Source organism: Hevea brasiliensis, chromosome 17 (genome assembly GCF_030052815.1).
Source record: "Hevea brasiliensis isolate MT/VB/25A 57/8 chromosome 17, ASM3005281v1, whole genome shotgun sequence".
NCBI classification, from domain to species: Eukaryota; Viridiplantae; Streptophyta; class Magnoliopsida; order Malpighiales; family Euphorbiaceae; genus Hevea; species Hevea brasiliensis.
Window position 1 is genome coordinate 20,828,142 of NC_079509.1, and position 22,096 is coordinate 20,850,237.

At 31.2% G+C, this 22,096-nt stretch overlaps 1 protein-coding gene across 1 annotated transcript; it reads right to left on the reverse strand.

Annotated features, from left to right (window-relative positions):
* Positions 1 to 13,167: 13,167 nt before the first annotated feature.
* On the reverse strand, positions 13,168 to 17,542 carry LOC110665991 (translocase of chloroplast 90, chloroplastic). The gene is made up of 3 exons (XM_021826322.2): positions 17,328 to 17,542; positions 16,930 to 17,057; positions 13,168 to 15,794 (listed from the first exon to the last, which is right to left on the reverse strand). Exons 2-3 carry the CDS (start codon positions 17,054 to 17,056, stop codon positions 13,576 to 13,578), a joined length of 2,346 nt encoding a protein of 781 aa, XP_021682014.1. The 5' UTR covers position 17,057; positions 17,328 to 17,542; the 3' UTR covers positions 13,168 to 13,575.
* Positions 17,543 to 22,096: the final 4,554 nt, after the last annotated feature.

Below are 22,096 nucleotides of genomic sequence, written 5' to 3' on the forward strand. Positions count from 1 at the left end.
GGTGACTCAGTTGTTGGTGGAGCAGATTCTCCCCTGCCCCCAGATTCAGCCCTTGGTGGAGCACGACTCTCCACCTCTTCATCAATTGCTCTTTGAGAAGCAGGATCCATATCCTAATAAAAATAAGAAAACAAACAGATCTACATCAGTGTTACCTCAACACTTACAAATGCAATGCAATGGTATGCACTCTATCTAGGCCCAGAAATGCCTAAACCGATACTCTGATACCACTAAATGTGACACCCCTTACCCGTCTGTAGTGTAGCCAAGCAAGATATGCCACACAGTGTGCTGGAGCACCAATTCACATTTCCATTTCAAGTTACCCTTTTTAAACTCATTTATCTACAATTTTGATTAATCTGAATTTTTTCGCAAATTTTATAGAAAATTCGGCAGAGTGCTGGCTATAAATTGGAAAAACAGTTCTTCTGAACCTGTTTAAAAGACACTTCCAATAAAATTTTCAAATCCAGAACTCCATTATACACACATCTCAACTCAATCTCAAAATCACAACACTATTTTCAGAATTTTTTTTTTGTTCACATCATCACTTGAAGCACATTCATGTATATTTTTCAACATTTTATTTTTCAACATAATATACAGAAAATTTCAATAACATGAAATTTCATATATTTACATTGTCACATAATTTCAAAAGTTTCTAGTTACAATCTAAAACTAATACAAAATGCAAAAATACAAAATGCCACACAAAGTCCTAATGTCCTACCAAGTGCACTGCAGATGTGAGGTGACTCTGGACTCAGTATGCAGCTCTGAAAGTTCACCCGGTCTGATGTCTGCTGGGCTCCCCAGCTATGTCTCCAGTACCTGTGCGTGGCAAAAGCGACGCGCTAAGCAATTCTGCTTAGTGGTGACAATATAAAATAAAATAACTAAAATAAAGTAAATATACAGAATGTATATTTACATCTTTGGTAGACTTAATTTCTGATATTTATTGCAGTATTATTCGATTAAAATTTGGTAAGATTTATTATCATTGCCCGAGTAACCCATACTAGTCGACTGGACTGGATAAACGGGTAAACTGGTACTGGGTACTAAGTACCTCGGACCATCACACCATCGGTCACATTGTGTCTCCCAGTGTGCAACAAAACAACTAATAAGCTGTAATAATTATCAGGGATAAAACCCGAATATAACAACTAAATCAACATAGCCAAAGACTATTATATCATAGAATGGCACCTGAGGCCATAAAACACAGAATGGCATGAAGCCATATGCAGTACTGCTAACAGAACCCTATTGGCATGCCAACCTATCCAAACCAATCTTGCTAGGTGTACTAGGGCATGCTACACTCTTAAATTATACAATTCTTGAAATTCAAGTTTAAGTGTTACTATTCAATTCATTAGTCAACAAAAATGTTGACTTTTACATGGACAATAGATACATTGGTTTTAACACTCCCAACATACCACATTTTGCATTCTAAAATTGTTGGTATTGGTTGCCAATACCATTTCTAAGCTTAATGTTAATTGTTCAAAATTTTCAGATTTCAAACTTTGTGTTTACTGTTCCATTAGTCATTTTTGCAGTGAAAATTTGGCAAAGTGGTCAACATGAAAGTTGTTCCTTATTTTGTCTAGTTACATTTATTTTTTTGAATCACTCCATTTGGAGTTTTGTAGCTCAAGTTATAGTTCAAAAACCACAACTGGCTGGATTACAAATTTTCCAGATTTTCTTGACTGACCAAATCTACAGTATTTTGAGTAGTGACTATAGTTCACTTTTTGAATATGTTATGATCATAATTTGGGTTAGGTTTCTTCATGAAAGTTGTAGGTCTATATCTCAGCTTGTTGCTCGTAAAATTTCAGGTCAATTGGACCTTTCTACATTGAGTTATGACCAAATGACTAAACACTGCATTTAGTCATTTTACCCAGGCCGATTGCAGGTCACCCGGATTAGGGCAATCTTTAGGTCAACTTGGTTTGGTTTTCTGGGCATGGTTTCTTCACCAAAGTTGTGCCATTATGTGTCTAGTTTCATGTCCAATTAGCCTTGCACCAATTGAACCTCTACAACTGAAGGAACGGAAGCGTGAAAAACACAAGATTATACCATTGAATTCAAAAATTTTCACCTAGGGTCACATGCACCATGCAAGATTTATTTTTATCTATTTGATTTCAATGATAAACAACATATTAAAACTCTTTTAATATGTTTTTGGATCTGTATTTGCCATTTAAGATTTTAAAATTAATCAGATTAATTTTAGAACCCTAGATTAAATCAAGAACGATTACACTAACCTCTTGATGTGCTGCAGCGTGTCTGCGCCTTTGAGATTCATCTTCAGGACACCAGATGTTGTCCCTCTAGCTTGTCCACACCAAGAACACCTATGGAAGCCCTTGAAAAGCTTCTAAAGCCTTTTCTATTAATTAGAAATTCAAGTTCTGCCTTTTAAGAGATTAGAGATGTAAACAGGACACTAGAAACAATTTCTAGTGTTCTTAATTCAAGAGATTGATGGCTAATCTCTTTGAATTGATGAGAGATGAAGAAGAATAGCTGGAGAGGCTCAAAATGGCGTGACAAATGAGAGGAGAGGCTGCTGGTTATGTTTTCTTTTCATAACCACACTTAAATAGCTAGGTTAACACATTAAACCCTAGCCACATGTCACCTTTTGATTAGCTCTAGGTTTAAGTGACCCAATCACATTGTGCCAAGTGTCAAACCTATATTTAATCTTGATTTTAATCATCTTACATGATTTAAAAACATTTGGCAAGCTTATGTGTTATGCCATGTGTCACCATCTCATGGTGCCACGTGTCACACTGTGAAATGACCAAAATGCCCCTGTGTCTTAATTTTGAGTTCTCAACTCAAAATAATTATTTTCTTCTTCTAATTAATTTATATCAAATATAAATTAATTAATTAATCTCTATTAATTAATTTCTCATCAATTAAATTCATATTTAAACACTTTAAATATAAATTTAATTTATACTACACATCCAATAATCTAGATTTGGTTTCAAGTCATGCTAGGGACTTTGCAATTTAATTGCAAACCAAATCTATTTAATTAATCAATTAAACTCTTTAATTAATTAATTAAATCATATTTAAATAGGTGATAACTTGTGTATGTGTGTGACTTACTAGGCTCATCACTAATTGGCAATGAGACATGATATCAACTCTTAATATCATCAGAACTCTTTCTTACCATAAATGATTTCTCTAAATCATTTTATGAACCTCATAGACCATGGTTAACACCTAGCATAGCATGCCATGGCCACCCAATTAGTAATAAGATTTACCTTAAATGAACCTATAATCATATGTTACCATGCACTAGAATCTCTCTGTTACAAAATCCCAACTCAATTTGAGTCATGGTTTATGTCAAACTCCATTTGCTATGAATATTATGTTCTCTTTTAATTCCAGTTCTTGATTAAAAGATTTTCTCATCGAAACTCTTTCTAAATAAATCTATCTGTCCTGGCCAGGAACTTGAAACATCAAGAACAATTAAATGAACATAGGATTTTATCTCTATTTACTTAGAGGAACAGATTCCATCTTGATCAACACCTACCTCCATATATAACTAGCAGGAGCCAACACATGCCCATATACCCATACATAGTACAAGTATGAAAGCAGTATCAAACTCAAACTACCTATATACAAGATAACTGTGCTATCTCAGGTCTAAAGATTATATGCACTGATATGATTTATGACAAAACATTGACAAGAGTAAACTCCATGTGCTTGTCATAAGCGTCACTGGTTCGGCCTACTTATCATTTATAAGTGCCTATCATGTTTGTTATATGGCATGAGACTCACCATTCCATCTTATTTATATCTCATATAAATAACTTGGGAACAAACATGAATACAATCTTTCTGGATAAGTCATGTCCTTATTATGAAGTATCCTCGATTGTGAACCTATTTATGATACTTCGTGCTAGAAATATTGTCACTCATATTCTTAACAACTTAAGAATAATATTTCTAACAAAATATCAATGGACCTTTTCTATTACACATAAATATATTATGTAAACGGAAAAGTGGAAATGCCTTTATTAATAAAAATATGTACAAGATACATACTAAATGATATGCTCTAGGGCATACTACTAACAACAACTCCAGTTATTGCTGCTTAAACCTGCTAGACTCATACCCAGTCCTGCAGGTCACCAAGGGCAGCCACTCTAACTTCAATTCCCACTACACAAACCACTTCATTTCTTATTCACACACAGCCAAATGGTCAATAATTGACCATTAAAACTCTCTTTCACCAAATACATGAACAAGTCTCAATTTCATGCTCAAACCCTAGCTCAACCATCTCAAAACTTGCATTCACTATCCTAATCAATAAATCAACGTTAAGGGCAGCCACAATACCATTTTAGTTCTAAGAATTCTTCAAAACTCAACCAAGTTCAAGGCTGCTGGGATTTTAAGCAAGACATACACATGATATTTACTAAATTTTTTTTTTGTAAATTTGCATCAATTACCACTCCTTCAACATGAATTGAAAGATAAAAATCAAGGTTAGTCACTAACCTCTAATGGAGCTAATCCAAAGCTTGCAAGAACTCTTCATTTTGATTTTTTTTTGCTCCCAAAAGATTCACCAAGATGAAAGAGCAAGCTTTTGTGTTAACACTTAGGGTTTTTGTTGGAAGAAAACTAGGAAAAATGAAGGTTAGGAAGCTTGTTAATGGAGGAGTGAGGGAGAGAGCATATATGACGTTTTGAGGAAGGGAGAGGGCTGCTAGTTTGTTTCAGATTTCTGCCCTCTTTTTTTTTTTATTTTTAATGTGTTATAATTGTATTTCTTGAATTTTGATTGGCCAAAGATTTTAATGACCTCATGCTTACTTAAGGATTAGGTAATAAATCCAATTTATTTTCATTTTCTTTTCTTTCCTTTGCTATTCATTTTTAATTAATTTTTCATCAATGTTTGTTCATATTTTATGTCATATGATTCACTTACAAAAATGGACAAGGTGGTCAAAAATCATCTCTGAAGACGAAATGACCAAAATGCCATCTGTTTGGCTTAACGAGCCAAAATTGTTTGTATCGATTAAATTTTTTTTTTAAGCATTTTCTTGGCATTCTAATGCCATAAGAACCTCAATGATCCTTCTCTGGAGTCCCAAAAATTATTTTATAAATTTTCCCCAGGTCTAGGGTTGCTAACGGCCTTCACCGTCACTTCCCTTTCGGGTTACTCATCCCTGGGGTTTAGGCTCGTTTAACCTTAGTGTATTTAATTTCTAAAAATTTTCTTTGATTTTTATGAGCATTATTTGGTTTATTTATAACTCCTCACTCTAGTCTATTTATAATTTCAAATATTCTAGTTGCCCATATCGACATTGGTCGCCTGAATAGTGACTGTACGGACTAACTAAAGTAAGGATGTTACACTATAGTCAATGTGGGGCTTAATTAGCCAGCTTTTCTGATATAATGGTTTGTTAAAGTATAGTGAGGAGAGATGAGAGAGAATAATTTTATACATGTGAGGAGAGATTGCATACTAAGTATTATGTTGAATCTGTTCACGTCAATGCTTAACTGGAAAATCGATAATTGAAGGTTAAAAGGATTTTATTATATAAAATTTAAAAGTTGAGAAAATTTTATATTACATATTTAATTTCACGTCAATGTTAACCGAAAAATCGATGATCGAATATTAAAAAGTTTTACCGTGTAAATTTTAAAAGTTGAGAAAATTTTATATTTTATTTTCATTTAAGGAATTTTAATATTATAATTGCATAAATTCAGTTACATTTATTAAAAATTAGCCCTTTCTTTGATAATGTATTATAGTTGATGCTAGTAATTTTTGTAATCCATATTAGGAGTGTTCGGTCTCAGTTTAGCTTGGGGTTTGCCTAAGAATTAGAATTGAACCAAAATTTTGATACGGTTCTGATTCTATTCTTCATTGTTTCAGTTTCGGTTCGATATGATTATCAATTCTTCAGTTTTATTTCAATTCGGTATGATTTCAGTTCAGTTCTCGGTTTTTAAAATAATTTTATGTAACTATTTTCTTAAAAAGTCATATTTAAATTAATATCTAACTTTTGAATTGAGTTTTTAATACATAATATATAATATAATATATCTTTTAGTTATACCTAAATTATATATTCTTTTTATTATAAGGTGTATATATAATTTAAGATTAAATATATTATAAATATAATAGTATAAGTGTATCATATAATATATATTTTAACTATTTGTTAATAATATAATATTTAACTATAAGATATAAATAGATAATAGTATATTTATAATTAATAATTATGAGATAATTCAATGTATTTATAACTAAAATTATTAATAAAATATAAAAAATGAAATATAATATTAGGTTGTATTTAGTTCATAATTATATATATATATATATATATATATATATATATATATATATATATATATATATATATATATATATATATATTTTTTTTTTTTTGAAAGTATATAATACATCTAAAAAACATAGAAAAAAAACAATATAAAGTTGGTTCTCTGTTCGGTTCCAATTTGATACGATTTCGATTTGATTTTGATACAGTTCCGGTTTAATTCTTAATAAAAAACTATAATCGAACCAAACTATTAAGATAAATTCAGTTTGGTACAGTTTTTATTTGTTCCGTATGGTTCTTCTGTTTAGTTTGATTCCTCAAAAATCGTGCACAGCCCTAATCCATATAGTATCTTCCCATTGATAAAATAATACTATTTATCAATTTTATTTTAGAAATAAAGTTCAATTTGCCCTCTATGCTTTTTAAGGAAGTTCAATTTAGTTTATTTTTATCTTTTGGTCCAATTTAACCCTTCTATTTTTAGTTTAAGTTCAAATTGACTTAATGTGCAACTCATGCACCACTTTGCGCATGAGTTGTTTTTTTTTTTTTTTTTTTAAATAATCTCAATTTGTCCCTGCACTTTTTAAGAATATCCAATTTAGCCCTTCTACTTTTGATTTAAGTTCAAATTAGCCCATTTTATCATTTTCTAATATTAAAATGTTATTTTTATTTTTTTTTTATAATTAATTAAATTAAATAATAAAAATAATATTATTTAATATTAATAATGAAAATAAAAGTATAAAAAATATTTTTTTTATATTTTCATTAATTAATTAAAAATAAATTAATTAAATTGAAAGATAATAAAAAAATATTTTTATTTTCATATAATTAATTTAAAATTATGATTATAACTAATTTTAATTATTTAAAATAAAAAATTTTATTTTATATTTTATTTTCTTAATTAAAATTAGAAAATTATAATCAAATAAAATTAAAAATATAAAATATTATTTTTTTTCCATATTATTAATTAACATTAAAAATTTAAATATACAAAAATTAACTAATTATAATTATTTAATTAACATTAAAAAATGATTATTTTTCAATTTAGTTAATTTATTTTTAATTACATAATGAAAATATAAAAATAATATTTTTTCATACTTTCATTTTATTTATTAATATTAAATAATATTATTTTTATTATATAATTTAATTAATTATTAAAAATAAAAATAACATTTTAATATTAAAAAATAAAAATGATTAATTTGAATTTAAACTAAATGTAGAAGGATTAAATTGGTCTCAAAAGTTAAAAATAAGTTAAATTAGACATTCCTAAAAAGTATAAGAATAAATTGAATTTATTTCGGCGCGTGCATATCAATTGGGTTAATTTAAACTTAAATAAAAAGTAAAATAACTAAATTTGATCAAAACTTAAAAATAAATTAAATTAAATATCTTTAAAAAATACAGAGGGCAAACTAAACTTATTTCCATTTTATTTTATTTGCCACATTAAATACAATATGATAAAACAACACTTCAACAATCAAATGAAAAGTTTTGAAGAATAATAAATAAATATTTGGTAACTAATAATAAAATCCAATCCTAACGACTCATGCAAAACACGTACCACCACCCAATTCAATGGCGCTTCAGATCTGAAGGCTTTTAAATTTATATAAATTTTGTAATTAATTTAACTAATAAAAAATATAGTTATAAATAATTTAAAAATTAAAAATATTTTTAACAATTTTATTACTACTCCCTCTCATTTTATATATTTTATAAATAAATAGATAAATTTAATTAATTAATATTAAATTTTTATAAATATATATTTACATATATATTATTAATTTTTAAATTTTATATAAAAAATATAAATTTTAAATATTATTATTATTAATTTTTTATTTCATCATTTGTAAATAACACATTAAAAAGTGTTTTTATAAAAAACTACCTTTTTAATTAAAATTTTAAATTAAGCTCGATCTATAAATTGATATGGATAAACAGTCACATATTTAAGAATCAATCCAAATTAAATTAAATTAAATAAATATTATTTATCATCTTGAATATATTCAGTAAGTAATTTTAATAAAAATTGTAATTTTTAGGAAAATAATTATTCTAAATATCCTCTCACAAAATAATCCGCTAAAATATGATTTTGTTTAAATGATTTATTTTTTAAAATATTTATTTCATTATTTTACATTTTCATTAAAAAATAAAATAATAATAATATTAATAAATATTTAATAAATATGTAATTATATGATGGTTGATGATGAAGGTGACAGGCAATTTTTTTTATTATTATAAAAATATATTTTTTTATATTTTAAAAAAATAATATTTTAAATGTAGAGATAATAAAATATTTACTTTAATAAAGAATAAATTTAATAGTAATTAAATTATTTATGTCTATATTTTATATATAATTTAATTAATTTATGTAAATTTTAATATAAATATTTAATTAAATAATTATTAAAATCGTTTTTATATGAAATTAAATTTACATTAAGTGTATTTTTTTCATATTAATTTTTTATGTATATGTTCAATAATAATACAAGGGCAGAAAATAAATATATAATAAAGAAAATAATATAACATAATCTTCACTAATATGAAGACAAATATAGAAAAGACAGAAATATAATATACAAGTGGCTGTTCCTTACACGAACCAAAGCAGCTACATCAACTCTGAGTTCTGACTGGTCGTTGAATTCATTTCTCTGCGAAACTCTTCTTCCTCCTCCTTATACTGCGCATCCTCGCCTCTTCTCTAAGTCTCTCTGTCTCTCTTTCTAGTACTGCAACTGGAATCGGCCATTAATGGAAAACCCATCTTCCAAGGAGGAGATTTCGAGAGTCCTCAAGGTCCTTGAAGCTTTCAGACAAGCCTCTCGCGACCTCCAAGCCCACCCCACTCCCAAGTCTGCTGATTCTAACTCACCCGCCATTAAAGCTCTGTTAGAGCTCGAAACAGAGTCGGACACCATCCTCTGTAAAGACCCACATCTCTCTACTCTCTCCCATCACCTTACCTACCTTAGAACCCTCGTTGAAACTCTTAAGAAATCCAGTGGTCATAGCCTCCGGAATTTCTTGACTCGCAGAGTCTCCACTAACTCCATCTCCCGAGTCGCTGGGTCGATTGAGTTTGAGATTCAAGCCTGGATCGATCGTGAAAGCATCGAGAATTTGACGACTTTGTTGAAAGAGACTGTACAAAACGAGGACGAGTTGGTTAGTTTGTTAACTCACTTTGAGAAACGGATTTCGCAAGGGTTTAATCGTGAGTTACAAGATTTGGTTCTTAAATCCAAAATTCTTTTATTACTTGAAAAAATCATCTGCAATTCCAATTTCTCCAAAAGGATTCGAGAACAGTGCGCTTTTGTTGTTGCAGCTTTGATTCGATTTAATAAAGATGTTTTCGTGGGTCAATTTCTAATAGGTCCCCTGATTCATGCTCTTGTATCAATGGCTTCCTGGAAATCAATGAAAGTACTCTGTACACTTATCAGGCTAATCAAGTCACCTCTGGCAGACGAGATCGAGTCCAATGAAGAAATACCCAAAATCATTAGTTTCTTGGACCATAAAGACCTGCAACTTCGAGTTCTAACAATGGATTGCATTCTTGAAATTGGGTATTTTGGTCGCAAAGAGGCAGTAGAGGCTATGCTCGAAGAAGGGTTGATAAAGAAGCTTGTGGAGTTGCAAAGATCAGTGCTTGGTGGTGATTTGATTGACATGGGAAGGTTTGATGAGAAAGAAACTAATAAAACGGAAACGGTTGAGGGAAAGCTAGAGAGGAGAGGGAGCAGGGAAAAGAGGTTCTTAGATAGCCATCCCTTTGCAAGCTGCGTAGCAAGATTTGCAGTGCAACTAGAGGTTGGAGAAGGGTTGAGGCAGAGAGAGAAAAGAGCATTCAAGCAAGAGATATTGAATAGAGTTAAGGAAGCTTCTGTTTCTGATGCTGAAGCTGCTACCATTGTAGCTGAGGTTTTGTGGGGTTCTTCACCTTGAAATTGTAATAAAAATTTACCATCTTTTCTCAGTGATCCGAAGTTAAAAGAAATTCTTTTGCTGTAAATCTTGGATGCATGTGTTCAGCTGTGTTAAATAAATTGAATTCTTGATTGGAATTTTAGATGATTGCCTGCTTTGGAGTTCAAAACGTTGAGAAGCATCACTTCCTTCAATTTTTAGCAGAAACACTGTTTGAGAGCTATTTGGCGGAGAATTTTTATTTTTATTTTTTTTGGTTATTATTGGGGAAGAACAGGTGAGGTAGTTGAACAATACTTTTCAGTGGCACAGGATTTTAAGCCGCATCATTTCTTGGCATATGCCATTGCCTTAAGAGAATCTTAATTATTTGTTACGAAATCTTAACCAGCTCAGACAAATTAATAAATATAAATATCATCTTTGCGCATGGATTGCGAGTATGGCTTAAGAATATATGAAAGAGAAAAAAATTTCTAACTCAGATGATGGCAAAGTTTATGTCATTGTCTAAGGCAAATTTTGTCCTAAAGATAATCGTGCTTTCTTTTTCTTTTAATCATTTTTTGTTCTTAAAACATGTATTTGCAAGTGAAAATAATTTGTTTCTTCCAATATTCGTTTTTCTTTTATTTTTTTATTTTTCTTGTAGAACTAGAAATGGGTACCTTGGAGACCCAAAATATTCATTTTCAATGGGCTTTGAACATGATTGCGATGCTATTTTTAGTATTCAAATAAAGCTGCTTTCCCTGCTGACTGCCCATCCCCAGTCAAGGTTACAGAGGACTCAGTTGAATTTCAAGAGTTATCAACTTATCGTATTCAATTATTGAGCTGCAAGTACCTGCTGGCACATTCTAGTTTCTGTGATGGGTATTTATATTGAATTAAGCATGCCTGCCATTCTTTTTAATAGAAAATTTGATATAATTACAGTATAATTTCTCTTAGATAATATAAATATAAATAATTGAAAACTAAGATTGATCAAGTCCTTATGAAGACTCAACACATCGATCAAAAGGTAGAACAAATCGCATTATTGGCTTCGTTGATTTCATCGCATATATTTAAAAATTCAAAGTATTTTAATAAAAAAATTAACTAAATGATACAGTTGATTTCAAACTACTAAAAAACTCATCAAATATGATAAGAAATTAAAATAAATCTCACTAAAAGAGAGAAAATATTACCTTAAAAAGTGTATGATCTTAATATTGAAGAGAAAATCTTAAATAAAGCCTATCAAATAAGATAAGAAATCAAAATAATCCCCACTAAAGAATAGTAAACAAAATCTCAATGATGAAAAGTGCAGTATTTCAGTATTGAAAAGAAAATCTTAAATCTATTTGTAATAGATATAGATTTAAAAAAATAAATTTATTTATATTTCAAATATATATATATATATATATATATATATATATATATATTAGAAAAAGAAGAAAAAAAATCTAGCTAAAAATTTAGACTTATTTGATAATTATTATATTTATTGTATAATAATTGACATTTAGATTAATAATAATTATACTTATTAGTTTGTTTATTTGTGAAATTGACATTAATATTACCTATTACAATTATAGATATTACAAGTTTATTTCTTACAAAATCAAACGAGAGATTAATTGTTAAATGATTCTTTAATTATATTTATTGAAAGATATTTTTAATAATATTAATAATAAAATGATAAGTAATATTTCAAAAAATAAAAACTTATTAAAAATAATTATAAAATTAAATTAAATAAAAAATTTATTGTTTTATAAAATTATTTTCGTTTTCCACTCAATTATTGCAACCCATTAAAGTTTACATGCATTATGTTTTTTAATAAATAATTTATTATTATATAAAATACTTTCATTTTCTCTTAATTGAATAAAACAATTTTTTTGTTTTACCTCATTAACTTAATTTTCTAGCTCCATCCCTGACTAAGGAAAAGCTAATTCATTGATACCAAATTGAATTTTATCAAAGGGATTCCGAAAGATTTGCAACTACACCTAAATTGTGGTGACTTGGGACATTGATGTGGATGTGCTCACCGACTTCATTAGACTAAAGTGAGGATCTGTCTCTCTGGACAGTAACTCTAATTGACACACGGCACAATTGAAGGGAGCGAGTCCACATCAATTCAGTTTTTGGTGAGGCTAAAGTCCTATAAGTAGAGATATCAACTACACCTTCTAATAAATGGAGTAGCCCACCATCAATCATTTTATTTTTGACTTCGTTTTTATTTTTTTATTTTTCTGCTCTTTACCTCAATGAATCAGAATTAATCCTGTTCACTCCGAATCAACCCACTAAGAGATAAAGTGCTCGTGTCCCTTTTTGATACACCTAATTAATTCATTACCTCCCCAGACAATCATTAAAGCATTAATTTAATCCAAGTTTTCACCTATCTTTTTTCACACAGCATGTCATGTTTCATAAGCATAATTCAAAGAATCAACTTACATGCCACAAGGTTAAATCAGAAGCTGTGAAGTTCGTACCTGTGCAAATTTGCAGCACCAATGGAGCCTCCTCCAGCTCGAACAAGGCGTGGCATAAACTTCTCTTAATTTCCACGGTTCTGCCATTCCATTTTGTTTAAAGAACGCCTTGACATCATCATAACGCAGTGTGCTGATACGAAGGTAAGTGGGGAAGAACAGTCATATGTTAGAACCTAGATGAAGAATGTTTATTCCAGGAATCATAGAACTGATTTTCTTTGTGCTCCTGTACAATTATAACAGCTATTGCTTGTTACAGAGCTATGTGCCCACAGGCCCCAGACAAGCCAAATCAACCGGACATGTCCATTTCACAAGTTTAAACGGAAAAAGTCTCACTATCTAGCCTCCTCCAAGTATACATTAAAAAAATAATAATAAAGCATATCTAACCTCCTCTAGAATAGGTACATGTTCAGTAAATTATGGGGCAAAAAGAAAACGGACAACCTCTGAAACACCAAACTCTTTTCAACGTTCTAAAACCTTGTTCTGACTATAAAATGCTTTCTGGTTATTATTTCCTCTCCAAACTAAGAAAATCTATCAGCAAAAGGGCCAACACAGATTCATCACATCTCCAATGCCTCTTTTCTTCCATTTTCAGCCTCTTTCCTACACAAAATGGCCCTGAAAATTGAGAAAATGGCTACTAGTGCAATTTCAATGTGCTCAGAGCTACTCATCTTTATGCTAACTTTCCCCATTTTCTGGCTATTTAAATTGGCATTAACTGCCATTCTCATGCCTCGTGCTGGCCGAAACTCAGACTGAAAACCTCCACCCAACACCATCTCCTTCTTAAAAGATAGAGCGGTCATTGATACACTGATAATATCATTCCTCACAGGGTAGTCTCGCCCTCTTAATGTTGCTTCAAAAGTCCCACCATATGCCACTTGTCCAGGACCCCTCATTTGGCCAGCATTCATTACAAACTTTAGTCTCTTCCCAATCAATATATTATCTTCAATCTTGGCACCAACATAATACTTCTTCCCAAATGATGTCAATGACACTGCACAGTCAGGCATGTGGTACTTGAGAGTCCTCAGTTTTGTGTTGCTGTGAACTGTATATATAAGATCTTTACCAGCAGATTGAACATCAATACCCACAGAATAAGTAGGCCCCCTAGAATCTGTGTAAGCAGCAGCGCATTCAGACTGAATACTGAAATTCTGCTTGTCCTTGCTCATCTGCCCTGCAATTGAGGCATAAATATTCCTTTTTATTTCCATAGCCGTCTCCAAGTTTATACCATCAAAGCCCACATCATGATCCCATCCTTGAGGATCAAGCACAGGTCTCATAAGCCATTTGTCACTTGTAGCAAGGCAGCGATATCTGTGTACAGGGCAGTCTGAGTCAAAAGTTGGAGGGACTACCATATCTGGTAACAGGACAGCTTCTGGAGGTGTCTGCTGGTCATCATAGTCATCCTCACCCAAAGTTTCTGCTTCACAAAGCTTCTTCTCCCTCTGCCTCCGAGCATCCTCCTTCAACTGTTTCTTCAAATAAAGAGTCTCTCGGTAATCCAGCTCATCAAGGTAGTCTCTTTTCTGCAATTTAGTCAATCTCTCAAATTGAGATTTTGTCAGGATTCGGATTGGAGGTAATTGATCATATTCATCTTCTTCTTCTGCATCAGAAAGCAAAATATCATTAACATCGTTATCTGCTTCATTTGGGTTTGATACACGGTGCCGTAGAAGAGATGAAAGGAGATGTGGCAGTGAAGGCACCCGGGGGCTGGATGACCCCAACTCAATACTGCCTTGAAATTCCAAGAGAGTACTAACATCACCAAGAATTTTGGTACATATGCATAACAATAAGAATTGAGATTTCCAAGCTTGTCCATTGGGAAGAATATTTTCCCCCAATAAATTTTTTTTACACTGAGGATGATTTTCTGCTAAAAGTACTGGGTTTTCCAGTTTTCTGTCTGATACTGCCTGGTGTATAAAGTGTTGCATCAAATCTGTGCATCTGGTTACATATGATTCATAGTTGACTGGAAATCCACTTGGTCCTTCAGGAAGGGTTGAAGAAGCATGAGTCATGACGAGGATGGTGTTAAACCAAATTGCACTACCAAGGACTTCGGTCATAAGCTTCATAAGAGGGAAATCATTATAACCCATGTTGATGAGGTCAAGCCGATCGAAAAAAAGAACAACATCAGGTGGGGATTCTCTAATGAATCTCTTCACAGAGAGCATGGTCTTCCTATTTCTTCTCACATTACTTTTAGATGAAGGTAAGAAGCCAGGGGTGTCGATAAAAGTTACTCTGATTCCACATACAGTACCAACAATCTCTTGGATGCGATCAGTGGCTGGTTCAAATGCATCAGTCATCGTCTTTCTTTGATCAAATATAGAATTTATGGTTGCACTCTTTCCAACACCTGTTTTCCCCAGGACAAGTATTCTTACAGAGAAATTTAATTTGGGTATGTCAATTGCCTCTTGTTCTGCTGCTACCTTTCTGGCTCTTTTTAGATCTGATTCCCTTCCTCGTATTGATGTTGCTAGGTGTATCCTATACAAAACCTTTGCCACCAAAAGATTGTCATTTGAGTGCCCTAACCGCCGAAGAAGCCGAAAAAACTTAACTTGGAGATCCTCAATCCTTGCCAATGGATCCATCTTTTCATAATTAATGACATTATTAGATCTGTTAGAATCTTCCTGAAGAGAGGGATGAGGCTCATTCTCCCGTGTGTCATCAGAGCAGTATGATGTATCTGGAAGTAGTGGTGGAACCTCTGAACAATCCGTGTGAGCTGCAGATAACAAGAAAGTAAGGTCTTAACAAAATCAATATACAATTTCAAGTCAGATTTCAGATCCTACTAATATGATTCCTGGCATGGACAATTTTGACTAATAAACACTCCCAGTCATAGAAATCCATGGCTCGAGCATTTTACGGTAATTATTTCTCATAAAGATATCACCACAAGGAAAACTTCAACTGCTATAGCACTTAAAACAGATGTTTCAAAAGGTTCTTCATAATTTTACCATCTATTTATCAACCATGGATCATGTAGGCATATTGACTGGGTTGTTGTCACCATGGACAGTTTCTTGGTCTGGTGACCCCAAAGCCAAGATGAATTCTTGATATGAGAAGACCAAAAAGTAAGCCATTTGATCAGTTGAGTTTTAATTGAGATCCATGACACAATGCCAACCAAAATAAAAGATAGTTTTTTCGGATACTAAGAAGAACCAAAAAGGAACATGTCACATTGTCTACAATATTAAACATGAAAGCTAGTATGAAGCACCAAAAGAAGATACTGGTAATCCTCATTTCTGCAAGTGTACTGGTATCAATGAGTGCCGTAAGGAACAAGTCACACTACCACAATGTTAGACATGGAAGCTAGTATGAAGGACCAAAAAGAATACAGGTAATCCTCATTTCCACAAGTGTACTTGTATCACAGAGTGCCCCAAGGAAGCAATTAAGTCATTCAGAAAGATCCCTATCATGATTGATTGGTAGTTATCATGCAAGATAATTCACCAACATGCTAGATATAATTTGAAACCGTTCCTTTCACAAACTAAAAATTCTTCGAAAAATAGGCCTAAGTTCTTGAAACTATTTGGGACCCTCTCCTTCCTCAAGATTAACTAATTCATTTTTTCTTTCTTTTCCCCCTTTTTTACAGCAAGCATGCGCATCTCAATAAGCAGCAAGAACATTCACTAACGACTAAAATATAAGCAGATAAAGAGTTCCGGTTACCCCATGATGAGTTCCTTTCATGGGTTCCAAAAATTTGTGAGGCACATGCAAGAAAGAAGACTTCTCTAATCAATAATTAGTAGAAACGTTACTTTCCACAAATTTAACAAATACACATAAAAAAGAGGAGGCTGAAGGGGAAAAGAGTAGCCTGATACCTCGGGCATTAGAATCTTCATCCACAGGTCCCTCAGAGAAGAAACTGCCACTGCCAGACAACGATCTAGACATGGCCAAAGACTTGGACAATAATCGAGTAAAAACCCAATCTCTAATACTCTTCATCCTGGCATATTCACAATTCATATTGTTAAAAACAAAGAAAAATTTAAGCCATCAACGCCCACAAGAAGCATAAGACACAATCTCAATTCTCAACAACAGAAGAGAAGAAATTTCCAAGAAATCAAATAGCAAGCAGATATTAAAACTTAAATTAAAACAAAGTCAGATATTTCATTTGAAAATAGGGAAGATATCGCGAGAACCAGCTTAACAGCCCAATAGAAAAAAAAGGAATGAATCAAAACCCATCTTAATGAAATCCAAAAATTACCCAACAGATAATTAGATATTGAGAATGCGAAAATCTGTATAGAATCGAAAACCCGCGTCACGGAATCTCCGATTTCGTATCCGTACAGTGATAACAAGAAACAAGAGAAGAAGCAAGATGAGGCGGAGAAGAGACCCTTTAGATAAGACAGAGATACATATTGCTTGTTTCTTTTGGGATTTTGCGAGCACGAATTCAAAAACCCACAGCAAGGAAAATGAAAATTTGAAAATAAACAAGAAATGCAAAAAAAAAAAAAAATTATGTGAATTTTTGTAGAATTTGTCATTATTGGTAAATTTATTTCTATTTTTTAACATTTAAAAAATTTTTAAATTTTAATTTCATTAATCGAAAAGTCATTTCATCCAAAATAAAATTATTTTCTATTAATCAATAATTTTAAATTAATTATAGAAAAGAAAAAAATTTTTAATGACATTTTTAACCTCGTCACCTACCCACAACGGCCGCTAAATGAAGAGCAAAGTGGTCAGACTTCTACACGTGTAAATAAGATCACGAAATTTACAAGCGTTATTAGAATATTTCTTAGACATTTTGAATAGAGATTTTAAGATTTATTTTTCTTAGACACTTTAAAACAAATGAAATATAAACATATTTTAATCATTATGACTTTCTTAAAAGTTAAAATAAATATTAAAATAAGAATAATATCATTATCTTTATCTTAAAAAATTTTTTAAAATGAAAAAAATAAAACAACTTTATTATAATTAATTAATTTAATTATCAATTTAAAATAAAAAACTATTTTATTCATTTTATTATTTTAGTTATATATATATACATATATATTCCTCTCTTTTCCTTTAATTTTTTTTCTGATTGTTAGTATTTTTTTTAAATAATATTAACATTATTGAATATATACAACAATTAAATATATTATATTTTAAATATATTAAGATTATATAAAATGATAAAAACAATGATATGATTTAATTAACATCAAATTATTTCATATCTTTAATTTATATTTAAATTCTATTGTCGTATTTTTATTAATTAATAATATTTTCTTTTTTTTAATATTTATGAAATTTTTATTAAAAATTGAGATATAAAGTTTTTATTTAAGCTTTTAAAAAATAATCTACAAAAAAGGTAATAAAAATAAAATACAAGTAACTTAAAAATTTTAAATAATTTATTTATATTTATTAAAATTAAAAATTAAAATTATTTATATATTAAAATTAATAATAGCCATGTATCATATGTAAGAATTCACACTTGGCCAAAAAATCCAACTTTTAATAAAACTAGGAAATCTGCTCCTTAAACTAAAATCATAGCAATCGAAAGTTTGATTGGGATTCTACTTGAACTGGATTCTTGAAAGGAAGTTGACCTTTGGGTAATTCACTCTTAGTCATTATTAGCTTGCCATGGAAAGGGGTAAGGTTATACACTTTGTAAGAAGAGATTGGCTTGACGAAACTTATGGGATTCTTTATTGACAAACACTGTTTTCACATCTATTTGATGTAAATCAATGTCTAAATTAGCCACTATAGCCAAAATCAATCTTATTAAGGTAAATCTTGTAACATGTGAAAAAATTTCCTCATAATTTAATCCTTTCTGTTGTGTATACCTCTTAACCACTAAGCAAGCTTTGTATCTTTTGATACTACCATCAGCCTTATGCTTTATCTTGAGAACCCACTTATTCCCAATTACCTTATGTCCCTTAGGTAATTCAACTAGTTCCCAAACTTCATTGGATTGCCTTAATCCATTTTTCCTTAGCTAGGCATAAAAGAGCCTCATGCTCTTCTTCAATAGGAGTAACTATACATGCTTTTCCTTGGATATCAATACAATGATGGGGAAGACTTAATTGACTCATTTATCATTGCTAAGATTGATTCCTTAACTCATTAATGGATATGTTACTCCTACTTAGACTAAGAATCAAAGTTAGACTCACTTCAGGGTGCAATGTGAATCTGAATGAACATACTCATCGATATTCATATTGCTCTCACTTGAAAGTGTATCCATTTAATTTGCATAACAGAGGCATCCTAGTCATGAGTTTTAAATAGATATAAGTTTTAACCTATCTCACCCTACTTTTGGAAAATCATTCTTTGAGAATGTGACATCTCATGATTCAAATTCAGTTATACTTCCATTTTCTTGCTTACCTATTAGAACATGTCCTTTTGACTATTCAGAGTATTTTCCTTCCCCTTGGACCTAGTCTTCCAAATTTGTGGGAAGGATCATAAGCAAATGCAACACATCCCAAGGTTTCATAAAACTTGGGTTTGGTTTGTGTTTTTGTCCAAGGCTTATATGGAGTGGAAGTAACTGATTTGGTAGGCACACTGTTGAGTACAAAAGTGGTAGTTAAAAGTGCATCACCCCTATAGGTGGCAAATTAGCTTGAGCCATCATTGACCTAACTATTTTTAACAGGGTCTTATTTTGCCTTTTTGCAACATCATTTTGTTGTGGAATTCCAGGAATAGGCAACTGTCCTTCTATTCCCTTTTCATCACACAATTCCTTGAATTGAATAATAGATATTCTCTATCCCGATTGGTTCTTAAAGCCTTAACTTTTCTATCTTATTGATTCTCAACTAAATTCAGAAATTCAATGAAGCAACTTAAAGTCTTAAATTTATGAGATATCAAATTGACAGTACCATATCGAGTGAAGTCATCTGTGAATGTGATGAAATAAATAGTCTTAAGCCTTGCCTTACATTCATTGGACCACATATGTCAGAATGGATTAGCAATGGAAATTCGACTCTAGTTCATTTTCCAAATAGTTCTCTAGATTTTGTTTCGCCATTTATGCAATATTCACAAGTAGACAATTCCACTTTATTAATACTACCTAGTAGGCTCTCTTTAGCCAATCTTTGCATGCATTGTTGACCTATGCGGTCAAGTTTAGCATGACGTGTTAACATCATTCATAAACTTATTAGAAGATTTAAATAAGGAAAAAAAGTAATATTATTGGAATTACTAATAATGTAACACCCCTATATGCATAGGTTTGAGTATTTTATTGTTCCGATGACCGGATTCGGTCTGAACAATTAAGAAGATTATAACCATATTTAAGTCACCTAGAAAAACCCTGAATAAAAATTAATAATAATTACCAGAAGATTAAATACATATTAGAAAAATAGAACATAAAAGGTTAAATGAGCCGGGGATCACAGCGATGGGTGACCTCACCGGGAAGTGACTGCGAGATCAGTCAGAACCCTAATTTCGTACGGGCCAATGTGACACTGCAGTCCTAAGAAAAATTGCGAAGCTAGGAGAAATATGAAAATCACAGAAAAAGGTAGAGAACCAGATTAAATAATTAGGTCAGGGTTCTGAAAGAAATACTGAATTATTGGCAAACCGGATCAGACTGGCGAGGGGCAAATTAGTCAATTCACCCCTAGAGGTGACTCATGACCTAACTGTCCAATAAAATCTGAGAAATGAAAATTTTGAAGTATAGATTTAAATTAAAGAAGTATGGAAAAAAGAAAGGAAAAGAAAATAGAATAATGACATCATCAAGATGACATCATGCATGACCTCATAAATATTTACCCATTTAATTTATTTTTGACTAAGTCAATTATGGGCATAAAAACAAAATTAAAAAGACATTTTTTTTACTTCTTCTTCTTCACATTGCCGTGGCCCTCTCTCTCCCATTTTTCTCTCACTACACACCTCCATTAAAGCATGAAATCAAGCTTCTAAAACCCTAAAATTTCCATAAACTCCCCAAATTCTCTACGTAAACCTTGCTCTTGCAACTTGAAAAGAAGGTTGAAGAAGAAAAGGAAGGAGGAAAAATAGATATTTGAAGAATTAAAATTCAAAGAAAGAGGTTAGTGGTTAGTTTCTAATTTTTTGTTTAAATTCATAATTAAGTAGTTGAATTACACTAGAAATTGATGAAAAAAAATGAAACAAATCATGCACATCTACACTTATAGGAATTTCGGCCAACACTAGAAGGATTAGGGTTTGAGTGAGTTTGATGCAATTGAAGGTGTAATTAAGTATAATTAAATGTGTAGAAGATGATTATAAACTTTAATTGCATCAATTGAATAAGTTGCAAAATTAGGGTTCTTGAGCCAATGAATTTGGGGGAAAAATTTGGAGAAAATTGGTAATTGATGTAATGAGACCTAATTGAAACTTGAAATGGTCAATTGGGGTCAAATGGAGTGTGTTGGAGTGAAGAGAATTGAAATCAAATTTGGATTGGTGAGAGTTAATTCTGGACAGCTAGACCTAGGTCCATTTCAGGGACCAAAACTATAATTCTGCCGCTCCAATTGGTGTAACGCTAATTGGAGATGAAAGTAGACATATAATGTCACAATTTTTATGTAGAAACCCTGCCCAAAAAATGACTTTAAGTTAGTGAACAATTAGGTCAAACCCGAAATTGACACACTGCGACTGTACAGAAATAACCAAATAAACAGTATTAGTTCATTTGGCCATAACTTGGAGTAGGAAGGTCTAAATGACTTGAATTTTATACCGATAGAAAGCTGAGACATAGCACTACAACTTTTATGAAGAATATAAACTCAAATTCTGACTATAACCGATCCAAAAAGTGAGTTGCAGTCGGCATACCAAAACTGCCAGAACAGAATTGGTACCTAGAATTCTGGGTTAAAACCAATCCGGCCAGCCTTAGGAAAATGGCCATAACTTGAGATACAAAACTCCAAATGGAGTAGT